General features: G+C 44.5%; 1 protein-coding gene across 1 annotated transcript; it reads right to left on the minus strand.

The window, feature by feature from the left end:
• Window positions 1–1,231: 1,231 nt before the first annotated feature.
• On the minus strand, window positions 1,232–2,671 carry LOC122144458 (proteinase-activated receptor 1-like; the record flags this gene model as incomplete). Its single annotated transcript, XM_042755369.1, has 1 exon — window positions 1,232–2,671. A coding segment is annotated over one exon (1,155 nt), but the record flags the coding sequence as incomplete, so codon positions are not given.
• Window positions 2,672–17,027: the final 14,356 nt, after the last annotated feature.

Below are 17,027 nucleotides of genomic sequence, written 5' to 3' on the forward strand. Positions count from 1 at the left end.
AGAAGTTTAATGCATCTCCATAGGAAATGGTTTCGCTTTATTAAAACAATAGCTCATAAGCAAATAACAATAAAAAGTAAATAGCGTAAAGTCTTCACCCCGAATTGTGGCGGGGATGTGTTCCAATCATAACATTTTATAGTCACAAGAACAATATGTCTTCTCTTTCCGCATTCCCATTTTCGGTGAACACAAACACCCACACAATAAAGAGTACAGCGGAGACCAGGACAACTAGAGCCCCAGAGACAGATTCCCTGTAAAGACCTTGTCTCAGACGACCACCGGGACAAGACCACAGGAAACAGATGATTCTTCTGCACAATCTGACTTTGCTGCAGCCTGGAATTGAACTGCTGGTTTCGTCTGGTCAGAGGGGCGATCTTCATTTACAGCGATATCATTGACTTGATTGTAAATTATTGCACAGATACGATTTTAAACTGAACTGAGCTGCATGATGACATCACTGAATTCAATGATGAACTGCCTTTAACTGTCATTTTGCATTATTGACACACTGTTTTCCTAATTAATGTTGTTCAGTTGCTTTGACACAATCTTTTTTGTGTAAATCACTATATAAATAAAGGTGACTTGACTTTACACACATACATGTGCTCAGGTTGTTATGGATACAGGAAGTATGACGTTTCACTGTTAGTAACCTCACAGTGGTATAAGTTCCAGTGAAGTTATCGCGGCATCATTTTTTTTTTTTTGATTGAAGCAATCTAATCTATCTCTATTTTTTATCTAAACAACACTTTAAGAAAGAAGGACCATTCTTCAATGTTATTGCAAAATGCACTTCTATGGACAATCATGGTACAGTTAACAAAGAGTATACATACACGGATTGCACAGATACTATTTACACTGAACTGAGATGATGACATCACTGAATTCAATGATGAACTGCCATTAACTATTAACTGTCATTTTGCATTATTGACACACTGTTTTCCTAATTAATGTTGTTCAGTTGCTTTGACACAATCTTTTTTGTTTAAAGCGCTATATAAATAAAGGTGACATGACTTGACTTGACAAAAGTTATAAATAAGTATAAGTATGTATAGTTGGCAGTATTTATAGTTGAGTGGAATTAGGCTTTTCAGGTTTTGTGGCAGACATTTGCAAGTGGTAAATATTGTGTTAATAAAGTTAAATGTAGATTAATAAAGTTAAAAGGATCAAATTAAAAATAACCAAATGAAAATAAAAGACTACATCAAACAACAGATTTGTCTACCATAAGTTGTATGGTTTATTCAGCCAATATTGGGTAGACATATTGATAAACCCCTGACCTAGAGGACTGTTTTAAATCACAGCTATGCAAATGTAGATCCAAGACATCAGTAAAATCAATGATCACATGGCTTCAGTCGAATGGTAATTCAGGTATTGTTATTGTGTTTATTTATTTATTAATAGAGAGACAGAGATATAGGTGATGTGGCAAGATAGATAGATAGATAGATAGATAGATAGATTTCTCTCTTTCACACATTTACTTACTACAGAGTAAGATCTGCTTTTTATTTAGGCTATTTGTTTGTTTTACAGTGCAGCTTAGATGAGAGGATTTTGTGTGATTGTGTTTAATGGTACGATATCTCTTTCTGCCTTTCTGACCCACACAAAACACAGAGCAGATCTGCTGTCTGTAATGAGATGATCTGTAGTAGTAAAGAAGAGGGTCCAGAAAAACACTTACGCTTCCCAAACACACAGCAAACATGTAAGGTGGATAGGTATTTAACCCATCTCTACCATTCATTAAACAAACGCAGTGGTAAATCAGGAGGACATTAGATGGTACAAAGCACACAACAAACTCAGTCAGCACAGCAGAAGCCATTATTGCAGCCCTCCTTCGGGTGTCTGAGGAAGATGATGAGTGATCATGTTTAGTACAGAGCACATATATAATAATAGAGTAGCTCACTAAGATGACAAACAGCGGCAGGATGAAGCTGATGCAAAGAAGGACGAAGAACACAAAGAGGTATGACATCATTGAAGGGTCTGCCCAAGTGTCAAAGCAGGAGATGCCACCCTCAAACCAAGTTGTTTGCTTCATCATGAGAAGTGGTACTATGCCAGCGAGCGTCAGCAGCCAGACCACCACACAAACACATGTGGCTTTCCTTGCACTCCTCCAGTTCAGAGACGCGATGGGAAATACCACGGCCAGCAGCCTGTCCACACTCATGCACATCATCAGCAGTACAGAGCAGTACATGTTGCCATAGTAAGATGCACTGACCAAACGGCAGGCCGCCTCACCGAACACCCAGTTTGAAGCATTCATCTCATAGTGGATCTTCAGAGGCAGCAGCAGGATGAAGAGCAGGTCCACACACGCCAGATGAGACATGTAGATCACAGCTGGTTTCTTCTCTCGAATCCTACAGGTGAACGTCACCATGGCCAAACCGTTCAGGGGCAGACTAACGAGGATGATGAAGGTGTAGATCGAGGGCATGACACGTGTGACAATCGAGCCTTTAATGAAATGTTCCAGAGGCTCAAAGGATCTTATAGTTTGGTCATTGTAAGTCCCTGTAACATAATTTTCTTCAGATAACGTCTGATTTGTCTGGTTACGAAAACCAAATAGAAATACATCATGAGGCCAGAATCTGTAACAAAACACAACACATTTCTTTTATTTACTGGCTAAAGTGCATATCAAAACCCATCTGACTACAGATCTTACTTAATATAACAACTACAGATCACCAGAATTATAGATATCTGTTGAACTCTTCTACCTAATGAGCAAGGTGAATTCATTTTCAGAACATCAGCAAGTCACAACTGAAAATCTCACTCAGGAGATCACTGATGTACTTACCGTTGAATGTATTATCAGTAAATGAAGGAAATTCACTGAAGTTCACCATGATTTCTGATTAGCTATCAGTTACTAGTATTTCACAAATTTAGACGTCCGTCTAGAGATTCTAAAGCTAGAGATTCTGAAATACTAGTATAATATACAGTATATATATATATATATATATATATATATATATATATATACTATAGTATAGTAAATACTAGTAGCTGGGGAATGTGGTGGGTCTCAGAAGAAAGTGTGCTGCGAAATGCTCGAGTGAATGCTAACCAGCAATTTTAATGTAGAGCAGCAAGCTGGTTGTTTTGTGTGTGGTTTATATTTTTTAGGTGTTGTTTTTAGGTGTTTTTTGTTTTATTTTGTTTTATTTTGTTATACTATATATCATTAGCTTCTAGAGTTTCATGACAGGACTTGGCATATTGAACAAAGAACAGACAGACAGAAAGAACAGAACGAGATAGATAGACAGACAGACAGATAGATAAATAGATAGATACTGTAGAATGAACAACAGAACAATAGATAGATGGATGCAGCTCCTTCACCCCATCATTTACATGAACATCAGCAGCAGCAGCATCCAGACAGCCAGAGCTACGCTGAAGCAGTCAGCAGATCACTGATCAACCCCAGCACCAACACACACTCATCTCAGTCCAGAGACCTCACAAACATCCAGCACATGCTGACTCTGCTGTGCTCTCACCTAATTGGTCAGTGACTAAAAAAAAAAAAAAAAGGATGAAGAAATGTATGCATGTACATTTGTGTCTACACACGTGTATTTAAATGTAGTCCACATGTGTGTATGTGCTATTTATAGATTTATTTTTTAAAAGAACCTCTTAGATATCTCATTATTTAATGTATTTCTAATAATAATAATAAGAAGAAGAATTTTGTTTTAGTATGTAGATGTTGTATTTTCTTTGAACTGTGTATTTAATGGTTTCTTTTTGTTAGGATTTGAGTGTTCAAGAGCAAGGGGGCGGCGTTAACTCATGGGTTATTTTGTGATGTGCTGTGTATGTGCACTGGTGTGCGTGGTGATGTATTGGCCTGGTTATTTATGTTTTTTTTCTTTACTGAATGAGTGTTCTGGTGAATGAGTCTCCCCCTGTTGGCTATCCTCAGTCTTAATGTCTGATTTATTTTTGCTGATTTTGTTTTCTTAAGTCTTGCCCTTGTGATGTACAAATGATTTTTTATCTTTTTTTTCTTTCTTTTTTTTTTTTTTTTTTTGATTATTGTTAAAATGTGAAGAATTTCTAATGAAGTTTGCACTAACTAGTGCTGAACTAATCTTTTAACACATTTATATTTTTTCTCTTGTTTTGTTTGATTGAAGTGTTTTGGATTATTTACTCTATTCTCTAAGCATAAAACAGTAACTCGAGCTGCGTCGGAAAAACGCTATGGGAACGCCCTTCAGCGTGACCAGCTCTGAATAACATGTGTAATCAGTCCCATGAATGGGCTTGACGTCATAGATCGTGGGCGAAACCATTCTCGTCCCGTTTATTTGTCCCCGCCTCCAATTATTATGGCAATGTGGCACAATTAGATGAGTATGGCTATAAGGTGATGCCCCGGGTAGAACAGACGCTCGCGAGCTATCTGTCTCCCGACGCGGCATCATCATTAAAGGCGCCGGTCTTGCCTTCCAAGCCGCTGCGAACTACATCAGCGCTGATTGGCAAGGGGTACGCGGCAGCAGGTCAGGCTGGCTCATGTCTGCATACGATGTCTGTGTTACAGGCATACCAGGCTGATCTGCTAAAAGAGCTAGATGAAGGCGAGGAAGTTAAAGAGGAAAATATTTCTGAGTTGAGGAAGACCGCTGATTTAGCTCTGCGCGCCACCAAGGAGACCGCCCGTGCTATTGGGCGGTCCATGGCAGCCCTGGTGGCGGCAGAAAGACATCTGTAGTTGACCCTGTCTGATTTAAAAGATAAAGACAGGGTCTTCCTTATGGACGCCCCGCTTGCGCCTTCTGGTCTGTTCGGCGACGCCATCAATTCCGTCGTCGACAGATACCAGAAGGCTCGTAAACAGTCGGCGGCGTTCCAGCGGTTCCTCCCTCGCCGTTCTCTAGCTCAGGGGGCTGCTGGGCGGGAGCAGCCCTGGCCGTGTACCAGCTCATACAGAGAGGTGCAAAAAGTGAGCGTCGCCTCTCGTGCTCCCCCGCAACGGGACCGAGGTCGGTGGCGCTCTAAGCAGGAGGCTTCTAAGACGAGCCCCGATCTGAGGGTCGTGCTTCAGTCCAGGAAGCCCTCGACAAAGCGTTCCTGACAATCAACATCAAAAAGCAGGATCGCTGAGGGTGACCGCATTACACGGTGCCCGTCTCTCCTCAGAGCCCTCAACAGCAGCTAGTTCAGTTGTTTCCTGCCGGTCCTCCGGTTCAGGGCACCGAGCTAGCAGCTCAAAGTACATCAGAGACCAGTCTCGAGAGACTGGTTCCCTTAGTAGACTATTTAGCAGCGTGGAAGCTACTGCCAAATGTGTCTCATTGGGTCCTGCAGACTGTAGGGAAAGGTTATCGAATTCAATTCGGCGCTCCGCCGCCACCTTTCAACGGGGTCTTTCCCACACTAGTGGGCCCCGAGCAGGCTCTGATATTGGAACAAGAAGTAAATACTCTCTTAAGGAAGGAGGCCATCGAGGTGGTCCCTCCTCACGACAGAGAGTCCGGGTTCTACAGCCGATACTTTATAGTTCCGAAGAAGGATGGGGGGTTGCGTCCAATTTTAGATCTGCGTCAGTTAAACCACTCAGTCATGCGACTGAAGTTCAAGATGCTTACTATCAGGCAGGTCGTGTCTCAGATCAGGTCCGAGGACTGGTTTGTCACGATAGACCTAAAAGATGCGTACTTCCATATCTCCATCCTCCCTCAGCACAGGAAGTTCCTAAGGTTTTCTTTCGGGGGCAAAGAATACCAGTATCGGGTACTTCCCTTCGGTCTAGCTCTCTCACCCCGCACATTCACGAAGTGCGTGGATGCTGCGATGGCTCCACTTCGACTCCAGGGCATCCGCATACTAAATTATATCGACGATTGGTTGATTTTGGCTCAATCAGAGCAGATGGTGGTTCGACATCGAGATGTCGTTCTCGCCCATATGGAAAAGTTGGGGTTAAGATTAAACGCCAAGAAAAGTGTACTTTCTCCATTACAGAGGACCACTTATCTGGGCGTGGTGTGGGATTCGACCACGATGCAGGCACGCCTGTCCCCTGCTTGTATCGAGTCGATCCTCACGTCAGTCAAGAGAATCAGAGAAGGCCAGTCACTCACTGTCAAGCAGTTTCAGAAACTTTTGGAGTTAATGGCAGCTGCGTCCAACGTGATACCTCTTGGCCTGCTGTACATGAGACCCCTACAGTGGTGGCTCAAGACCAAGGGGTTCTCCCCGAGGGGAAACCCACTTCGCATGATCAAGGTCACGCGGCGATGCCTACGTGCCTTAGACATGTGGAGGAAGCCTTGGTTCTTGTCTCAGGGCCCGGTGCTGGGAGCTCCTTGTCGCCGCGTGACGCTAGCGACGGACGCGTCCCTCACCGGCTGGGGTGCGGTCATGAGTGGCCACCCTGCCCGCGGTCTGTGGAGTGGTCGCCATCTGACATGGCATATCAACTGTCTAGAGTTGCTAGCAGTATTTCGAGCATTGAATCATTTTCTCCCAGACCTAAGAGGTCACCATGTGTTAGTGAGCACCGACAACACAGCGGTGGTCTCTTATATCAACCATCAAGGAGGCCTGCGCTCGCGACCCCTGTACCAGCTGGCACGCCAGATCCTTGTGTGGTCCCAGGCAAACTCCTTTCGCTGAGAGCAGTACATATTCCTGGGCATATGAATGTGGGAGCAGACATCCTGTCGAGGCAGGGGCCGAGGCCCGGGGAATGGAGGCTTCACCCCGAGGTGGTGAAGCAGATATGGACTATATTTGGTCAGGCTCAGGTGGATCTGTTTGCGACTCAGATGACATCGCACTGTCCCCTTTGGTTCTCTCTAGTTCGTCCAGCTCCTCTGGGGACTGGATGCTATGGTACAGACGGGCGTGGTGTGGGATTCGACCATGATGCAGGCAATCACTCTGCTCCTGGGAGTTCTGGCGAGAGTACGCCAGGACGGGGTCCGTCTTCTATTAGTAGCCCCGTTCTGGCCGGGCCGAGTATGGTTCTCAGATCTGATCTCGCTCCTCGACGGCTCTCCATGGGAGATTCCCATCAGGAGGGATCTCCTCTCACAGGCGGAGGGCACGATATTCCACCCCCGCCCGGAGCTGTGGAAGTTATGGGTGTGTGGCCCCTGAGGGGGCACATCTCGTAGCTTCTGGTCTCCCAACCGAGGTTGTTGAGACCATCCTCCAATCCAGAGCTCCCTCAACGAGGAAACTGTATGCCTTGAAGTGGAAACTTTTCACTTCTTGGTGCGGAGATCGCCAAATTGACCCAGTCAACTGCCCAGTCGGTACAGTGCTGGAGTTCCTGCAGGCCCGTTTCTCCGCAGGGTTTGACTCACTCCACCCTGAAGGTCTACGTGGCGGCCATTGCGGCCTACCACGCCCCTCTCGGTGACCAATCAGTGGGCAGACACCCCCTAGTTTTCACGTTTACCTCCGTGGCACACTGAGGCTGAGGCCTCCGATACGTTCTCGTGTCCCCACGTGGGACCTGGCTGTGGTGCTAGAAGCTCTTTGTAAGCCTCCTTTCGAGCCTATTGAAGAAATTGCTGGCCGCTATCTTACGATTAAGACTGCCTTTCTTCTAGCTATTACTTCTCTAAAGAGAGTTGGGGATCTTCAGGCCCTCTCAGTGGCCCCTTCCTATTTAGACTTTGCGCCCGGCATGGCCAAAGTGTTTCTCTACCCTCGAGCGGGGTATGTCCCGAAGGTTCCCTCAGTTATCCCGCAGCCTATTGTACTGCAGGCCTTCAGTCCTCCTCCCTTCGGGGACCCAGACCAGCAGAAGCTAAACTGTATGTGTCCAGTGTGAGCACTGGACGCATACGTCCACAGAGCTGCCATGTGGAGAAAGGCAGACCAACTGTTTGTATGCTATGGTCCCCCTAAGAGAGGTCTTCCAGCCACAAAACAGACCCTCAGTCGGTGGATAGTGGATGTAATTACTACCGCCTATGAGTCCTCTGATCTCCCCTCACCATTGGGAGTCAAGGCTCACTATACCCGCATTATGGTGGCCTCCAAGGCCTTCTTGTCAGGTGTGTCCATGCAGGACATCTGCACACGCAGCTGGATGGTCCACACCCCTCACATTTGTCAGATTTTATGGTTTAGATCTGCGATCCACTCCAGGCTCTTCTGTTCTCTTGCCTTAGCTGTGCTCCCTATATACACACTAGGCAGGGACTTGCAAGTCTGGCGGCGTGGGCATTCTCGTTCCCATAGCGTTATTTCCGACGCAGCTCGAGTTCCTGAAGGGGAACGTCTCAGGTTACGTATGTAACCATGGTTCCCCGAAGGGAACGAGACGCTGCGTCTCTAGGCCATACTTCCGGCATCCCTGCCAGAGTTCGCTTCATTCCTAGAAGCTGATGCTCGTTCCACCTCACGTGCTTTTATAGCTTCCTGGTCGCTACGTCACCCGCCTATGACGTCACGCCCATTCATGGGACTGATTACACATGTTATTCAGAGCTGGTCACGCTGAAGGGCGTTCCCATAGCGTTTTTTTCCGACGTAGCGTCTCGTTCCCTTCGGGGAACCATGGTTACATACGTAACCTGAGACGTTTGTTTTTGTCCTGTAAGGAAACAATCTGTGAAGGCTATATAGTGGGTTAATTGAGTTGGTATTCCTGGGTTGACTGTGATCCTTCTGTAATTTTTCACACTTCTTGCACACAAACACACACACACACACACACACACTCCATTTTCCACACGGAAATGGAGTGGCCAGGGACCGAGGCAGAACCAGCAGAGCAGGAAGCCTAGGTGGAGTAGGGTGGAGTAGGCGGAACTGGATTCCACCAGGGCTGAACAGATGGAACTGGATTCCACCAGGGCAGAGCAGGTGGAACTGGAACCCATCAGGGTGGAGCCGGCGGACAGACAGACAACGAAGGCAGTGGATTTCTGTTCTCAGGAACCGAGGCAGGGAACACAGAGAGTTCATAAACAGCCCCCATAGCTGTGACAGGACAGAATGAGGATTCGCAGACGGCATTCATTGTCGTGACAGGACAGAACGGAAGTTCATAGACGGCCTCCATAGCCGTGACAGGACAGGACGAAAGTTCACAGGTTGATACCACTGACACCTCTGGAGGTGCTGCAGCGGTACCTACAGAAAACAGGGGGAGTTCATTAATAGTCTTTTTAGCAGGGCAGAAACAATGTTCATCAATGGTTCCTTTGACAGTGACATAACGGGATGAAAATGAGTTGCTGGGCGCCACCACCACGCAAGGAGCTGAAGCGAGCGCCGCCTCGGGAGGTTCTGCAGCATGTGCCACCACTTCTGGAGAAACTGCTGCGGACACCATCGCCTCTGGGAACACAGCAGCAAGCGCCATTACATCAGAAGGTTCTGCAGCATCAGCTGCCATCTCTGGAGAAATTATAGTGGACACCACCACCTCTAGAGATTCAGTGGTGGTGTACACAGCCTAAAAGCAACATAAAACAATCCCCATCATGGGAGGCAATTCAGACTGGGGAATTAGTTCCTGAACAGGACGGGTTGAGCGCACTGGTTTAGGGATACCAGCTGCTCTTACTGACAACAGCGGTGGATCCTCCATGCTGGATGCCAGTCTGGGATACTGAAAAGCTGACCTCCAGGCTCTGGGTGCAACAGACAAGACGTGATGAGCCTCTGGAAGATTAGCTGTGAAGTGTGAAGCCTCTGGTAGTTCAGCTGAGATATGACGAGACTCTGGAAGTTCAGCTGAGTCGTGACGAGGAAGTGTGTTTTTTTTCTCTGATGTAAAGAATTGTGTAGATTTTGTTTGAAGGTCTTGGATTTGGTTTGATTCAATTTTTTTTGTGTATTGTTATTGGATAATGTATTTCTTCCTATCTATCTATCTATCTATCTATCTATCTACATGCTTTAACTGATTACAAATTCAACATATACAAATATGAAAGAGACAACATTTAGACATTTATTTTAAGATATTTACATTCCACCTTAATGCATTTTAATTTTTTTTTTTTTCAAGGGAAACACATCGGCCTCTTGAACAACTGTCTATACTGTTTCCTATTTTATTTTATTGATTGAATGGCATCTTCTTTACCTGATCACCTGCTCCTCCTCTCCCTCTGCTGACTTTTCTACCCTGCTGCTATATTTACCTTGAATCTGTTATAAAAACATGTTAAGAGATTATACACCTCATAACGTTATGAAATTTGTGTATAATCATCATTCATAAAATTCTAACATTGTAGAGATTATCTAAAGAAAGAAATTAAGTATTGAAACCGCCAGTAGGCGGCAGCGTTTCACTGTTTTAATGAGTTAGCCACTTAAATCGTTCATTCATCCAATTCGTTCAAAAGTCAGATTAATTTAGGAAGGAAACAAACACCGATGTGAATACTTTTGTCATTGATAATTACAGACACTATTGAAAAATAAACTAGCAAAACAGACAGCTGCTTTGTTAACTTGTTATACTGATAGGTATAGCTAAATACATTGTAATGGATTAGCTAGCTAAAATATATGTGGTGTGTACTTAGCTATTACACAATATTCTCATACCTCATTTTCAGTACATGCTTTATTTTTTTGCATCGCTCTCTGACCAGCAGTTAAATATAGTCCGCTGTGCTGCGCTTCTCTTCATTTTTGGTGCTAACGTTACCCGTGTGCTCTCCCATTCAAACACCACTCGTGTTGTTTTGGTGAAAGTGCGACTCATTGGTTGGGTGTTACCAATCGGTTCAATGGAGGGGGAGTATTTTTTGTCTGATTTATTATGACAAACTCATATTTGATAAGGAACAAAATTATTGTTTACAAAATAAATGAATTGTACATATTTTTCATTTGATCTACTGTGATTTTCATGTTGAAATATTGGGGGGGTTGTAACTGATGGATTTGAATATTGGGGGGGTTACCTCGCCCCATCCCCCCCATTAACTACGCCCCTGGATGAGACTCTGGAAGTTCAGCGGTGACTTGAATTGACTCGTGAAGTTCAGCGGTGACTTGACTTGACCCCTGAAGATCAGTAATGACGTGGCTTGACTCATGAATGGAGGCAGTGACATGACTGAGCATTGCCGTGGCTGCCATTTTGTGAACAGGATCTGCTGTTGCAGCCATTCTGTGCATGTAAACTGGTGCGCCTGCCATTACAGGCACAGACACAGTGTTGTGTTCCTCTTCTGTGAAAGCATAGTCAGTAAAGTCCCTTAGACGACAATTAAACTTCCCCTCAGGTAACCATGATTTTAAGGGCTCATTTAGTCAGAAACGAAAAATTTATTTTAGTACGATCATTAAAAGGTACCTTAAAAGACAGACCGCAAAACTGAGTGACATATTCCTCAATGGACAAACTCCCTTGTCGCAGGTCAAGCAGCTGCTCGAATGGGTCCAGTAAGAGGGGTAATCCAGTATCCAGAGCAAAGGGTCAAAACACAAGTAACACGGCAAGGCAAGGAAAAGACTAAACTAAGAAAACTAGAAACAGAGACAATACTATGAAAACTAGAAACAGAGACAAAACTATGAAAACAAGGAACTTAACCAAGACTATGAAAACTAGAAACTAACATGGAAAGGCTTACGTATCGCAGCTATCACTAGAAGAGGGATATGTGCAGAACAATACTGAGACCAGACAGAAAACAAACACGGACGGCTAGGTAAGTAGCTAACACTAGGAGAGTGTAAACGCTTAACAATACTCAGCAGTGTGTGAGAGGAAGTTCAATGCTTATAAAGCATGTCTGATGATTGTGTGGTGTGTGTGTGATTGGTGGCAGCTGTGTGTGATAGTTAACAGGTGAATGTGATTGGTGCAATGAGCATGGGAAATGTGGTCCAGGGTGTACTGTGTAGTGTGAGAGTCTATGTTGTGGATGATGACCTCTGGTGGTAAATTAACGGAAGTCCAGTGACCGGATCATGACACAGGCATTATGTTTGCAGACCCAGCTGAAAACTAAACCCAGTTGTATTCTGCTGAAGTTGAACTCGAAAGAAATAAAGTGATCCCCTGGCCATATTTAAGCTCTACGCAGTGTAAGCTGTGTTTGCCTAGGGAGACCAAACTAGCGTAATTCACTGCGTAATTCAGTCTGTTAAAATGCATTTACAATGAAAATTATGATTAAAAACCACGCTGTATATAATAAATAACAATGTTTTATACTTTAAATAATTGTGTAAGTAGTAAAACAACACAAACGCAAATGGAAAAAATGCATTTTAATATTAAAAAGAGGTTCCCCCTTTCTTGCCTCACAGTATTTTTGTCCAAATGCCTGCTTTTCTCTTTTACATCACCTCAATTGGCTACTATAAAATTGTTCAGAAGTTAAACATTAAGAATGAATGAATTTAGCCTGTAGGCTATAGATTAATTTTTATTAGACTGCAGATTGTAAAAAAATAATGCTTGATAATCTTTAAAATTAGAAAAATCACTGACATAATGGCTATACTTTCTTCGACTTCAAAAAAAACATTTAATTTGCCATGTTAACTTATGAATTAAATGAAAAAAAAAAAAAAAAAAAAAAAAAAACACTTTATTCAACAGGTTGTCTTCTCCGCATCACCCTGGTGCAATTTTGGAGAATATCTCACCTACATAACGCCGGAACTGTTTCTTACATTCGTCGAACAGAAACAGCGTATCGGCGTGACGCAGCTGAGATATTCTCCATAATGGCACCAGGGTGTTGCGGAGGAGATAAATTGTTGAATAAAGTCATTTTTTTTTGTTGTTTGTTTTTTTTTTGCGCACAAAAAGTAATCTCGTAGCTTTGTATAATTGTGGTTGAGCCACTGATGTCACATGGATTAATCACAGATCCCCTTGCTACATTTCTGGACTTGGGAACATTTCACTTGCATTGATGTCTATGGAGGGTCAGACAGCTCTCAGATTCCATCGAAAAAAATCTTAATTTGTGTTTTGAGGATTTATTAAGGTACTTCTTCTCTTCTGTGTCAGTCTCTGATGCATGTTTACGACCACTTGAACATTTGGGTGAACTAACCCTTTAACTGCAAGCCGTTCTATTCGCCGCAGGAGTTTCATTCATTCATTCTCATGAGTGTTTACATCCCTCTGCAAGTGCACGTGACCTCAGCTTTACAAAAACTTGCTGATCAGATCAGAGACACAGAACAACAACACCCGGACTCTGTTTTAATCCTTTTTGGGGACTTTAATAAAGCAAACCTTTCCCGTGAACTGCCAAAATACAGACAGCACCTCACATGTTCCACCAGAGACAAAACTTGCTTGGATCACTGTTACACCACGATAAAGAATGCATATCACTCTGTTCCACAAGCAATTTTGGGACACTCTGATCACTGTTTAGTTCATCTTATACCAACCTACAGGCAGAAACTGAAATCAGTTAAACCTGTTTTAAGGACTGTAAAAAGAAGGACTAATGAAGCAGACCAGGATTTACAAGCTTGTTTTGACCTCACTGATTGGAGTGTTTTTGAAGCTGCTGCCACCGATCTGGACGAGCTCACAGAGACTGTAACATCATATATCAGTTTCTGTGAGGATATGTGTATTCCTACCAGGACTCAACTTACGTGCAACAATGACAAACCATGGTTCCATGGACAAACCACTGGAAAAGGAGATCAGAGTGGCAAAGAAGAATTATTCTGGAAAAATAAGGACTCAGTTCACTTCCAACGACTCAGCATCAGTGTGGAAAAGTCTGAAGGAGATCACCAACTACAAGACATCATCCCCCAGCACTGTGGAGAATCAACAACTGACAGATGATCTGAACGAGTTTTACTGCAGGTTTGAAAGAACACCCACCACCTGCCCTGAACGCCTCTCCACACAACCGCTCACACCATTCACAACTCTTGCAACCCGCCCTGAACACCTCCCAAAACAACCGTTCACACTATTCAAGACTCTTGCAACCCGCCCTGAACACCTCTCCAAACAACCGCTTACACCATACACACCTCCTGCAACCCCTCTCTCCCCCACACTTGCAATACAGATCAGCGAAGATGAGGTGCGCCAGGTCTTCCGGAAGCAGTAAAGGAAAAAAGCACCAGGCCTAGAGTGTGTTACACCAGTCTGTCTGAAATCCTGTGCTGACCAGCTGGCCCCCATCTTCACACAGATCTTCAACAGATCACTGGAGAGGTGTGAAGTCCCTTCATGCTTCAAACGCTCCACCATCATCCACATCCCAAAGAAATCCAAAATTACAGGACTAAATGACTACAGGACTGTGGCTCTAACATCTGTGGTCATGAAGTCATATGAAAAACTGGTGCTGGCCCACCTGAAGGACATCACTGGACTCTTGCTGGATCCTCTTCAGTTTGCCTACAGAGTAGGCAGGTCTGTGGACGATGCAGTAAACATTGGACTGCATTATGTTCTGCAACATCTAGACAGACCAGGGACTTACGTGAGGATCCTGTTTGTGGACTTCAGCTCGCCCTTAAACGCTATCATTCCAAACCTTCTCCTGCCCAAACTAACTCAGCTCTCCGTGCCCACCTCCATCTCTCAATGGATCAGCAGCTTCCAGACAGACAGGCAGCAGCTAGTGAGGCTGGGAAAATACACATCCAGGATCCGTACAATCAGCACTGGAGCTCCCCAGGGCTGCGTTCTCTCCCCACTTCATTCTCCCTGTTCACCAATGATTGCACATATAAGGACCCCTATGTCAAGCTCCTGAAGTTTGCTGACGACACCACACTCATCTGCCTCATTCAGGAAGGTGACGAGTCTGCGTACATACAGGAGGTTAAAGAGCTGGCTGTCTGGTGCACTCTCAACAACCTGGAGCTTAACACGCTCAAAACAGTGGAGATGATCATGGATTTCAGGTGAAACCCCCCTGCTCTCCCCCCACTCACCATCATGAACAGCACTGTGACTGCAGTGGAGTCATTCAGGTTCCTGGGCACCACTATTTCTCAGGACCTGAAGTGGGACATTCACATTGACTCCATTGTGAAAAAGGCCCAGCAGAGGTTGTACTTCCTTCGCCAGCTGAGGAAGTTTAACCTGCCACAGGAGCTGCTAAAACAGTTCTACTCTGCCATCATTGAATCCATCCTCTGCACTTCAGTAACTGTCTGGTTCAGCTCAGCTTCTAAATCTGACCTCAGAAGACTACAGAGATTAGTCCTGTCTGCTGAGTGAATCATCGGTACAACCCTCCCTTCTCTCCAAGAATTGTACTCATCCAGAGTGAGCAAAAGGGCTAGCAAAATCACTCTAGACCCTTCACATCCAGCACACTTCCTCTTTGAACTGTTGCCATCTGGTCGACACTACAGAGCACTGAGCACCAGAACGGCCAGACACAGGAACAGTTTCTTCCCTCAGGCAATCCATCTAATGAACACTTGATAATAACTGTGGAACACACAACATTATTTATATTTATATACACATATACTTATTCATCTAACACACATACTTAGTGTACACTTCAATTTTTTCACTTAATATACCTGTACATACAAAACTGCCTATAGACCCTTTGCAAACACGTGACTACGACCACGTGACAACGCCATGACGGACGGCAGAATCACCGGAAGCACAAGCTAAGCAGTACTGGGTAACTTAAACATGACTTCTCCTCTTTCTCTGTCTCCCTCTTGTGGTCACACACTCACTCGCACACTCACTCACACAATCACACACACACATCCACTCCTCCGCTCATTATCTCTTTCAGCTGTTTCCCCTTTTGTTCCCTTCTCCTCACCTGTCCCCTTTTCCCTCTTGATTGTCTCTGCTTCTTATTCCCTCTTCCTAGCCCTGTCTTGTTGTTGGATTATTCAATGACCTCTTGTGAGAAGCGTCTGTTCTCTAGTCCTGTCCTGTTTTATCCGTGGAGAGTGAAATCATATTTCTGCTGTGAGTTATACTGCCATTGGACTGTGTATTATCCAGTTGTGCCTGTTTGCAGAGTACCTGTTCAGCGCCCGCCCTTGGCTGTTCACCCTGTCTGCTGTCTTCACTATTTCTGACTGGCTGAATGCATCTCGGGGTCCCTGCCCCTGTCCTCGTGGAAGTTTATGCAGATTTTCTTAGATCCAGTCGTCTGGCAGTTTCTGTTCTGGCTCTGATTTATGCCTGTGATTTGTGTTCTTATTATTCAGTGAAGACAATTTACTTTATTCATTAAAGACTGTTAAACTGCATCCCGCCCTGGTCTTCCATCGTTCCTACCCTAAGAGTAGTAGACGAGCGGGAAGTTTCAATCAGTTTAAAATAAACAACACTAAACTTTATGGCTTCTTCTATCGAACAAGCTGTCGTGCCGTTATCGGTCGACCTAGGGCATCTGGTAGGAGCTCACAAAGAACAGTATTTGGAAAAGTTGGAGATCGCAGGATTGGACACTGACCCTTACCTTCTTCCTCCCTCCGTTTTCACTGACCTCATTAAATTGCCAAGTCTACCCGACTTCAGTCCACACGATCTGTACCACTATGTGGTAAACGGGGTATCCCCATACACTGGTGCTGATCTCAAAGCTTTTAAAAGTCTGGATGCTTACCAGTTCTTTGTAGCTGGCTGGGTTACAGGTACGCGATGCTACGCTCATGGCGGGGGGAGGTACCTCATAATGGCAAAGGTAAGACATCAATCTAGGACAGTGGTTCTCAACTCCAGGCCTCGGGACCCGCTGCTCTGCACATTTTGAATGTTTCTGAATCTGACACACTCAGTTCAGTTCATGGATTTCTCTCCTAATGAGCTGATGATCTGAATCAGGTGCGATAAATAAGGGAGACAAACAAAATGTGCAGAGCAGTGGGTCCTGAGGACTGGAGTTGAGAACCACTGATCTAGGGTTTATTTTGTATTAACATCTAATCTTTACTTAAAGATTTATATAACACGTAGCCTATGTTTTTAGAGGACATGGCCGTTCGTGGCTACCCATTTTCCATTGTTCACT

Source organism: Cyprinus carpio, unplaced genomic scaffold (genome assembly GCF_018340385.1).
Source record: "Cyprinus carpio isolate SPL01 unplaced genomic scaffold, ASM1834038v1 S000006678, whole genome shotgun sequence".
NCBI classification, from domain to species: Eukaryota; Metazoa; Chordata; class Actinopteri; order Cypriniformes; family Cyprinidae; genus Cyprinus; species Cyprinus carpio.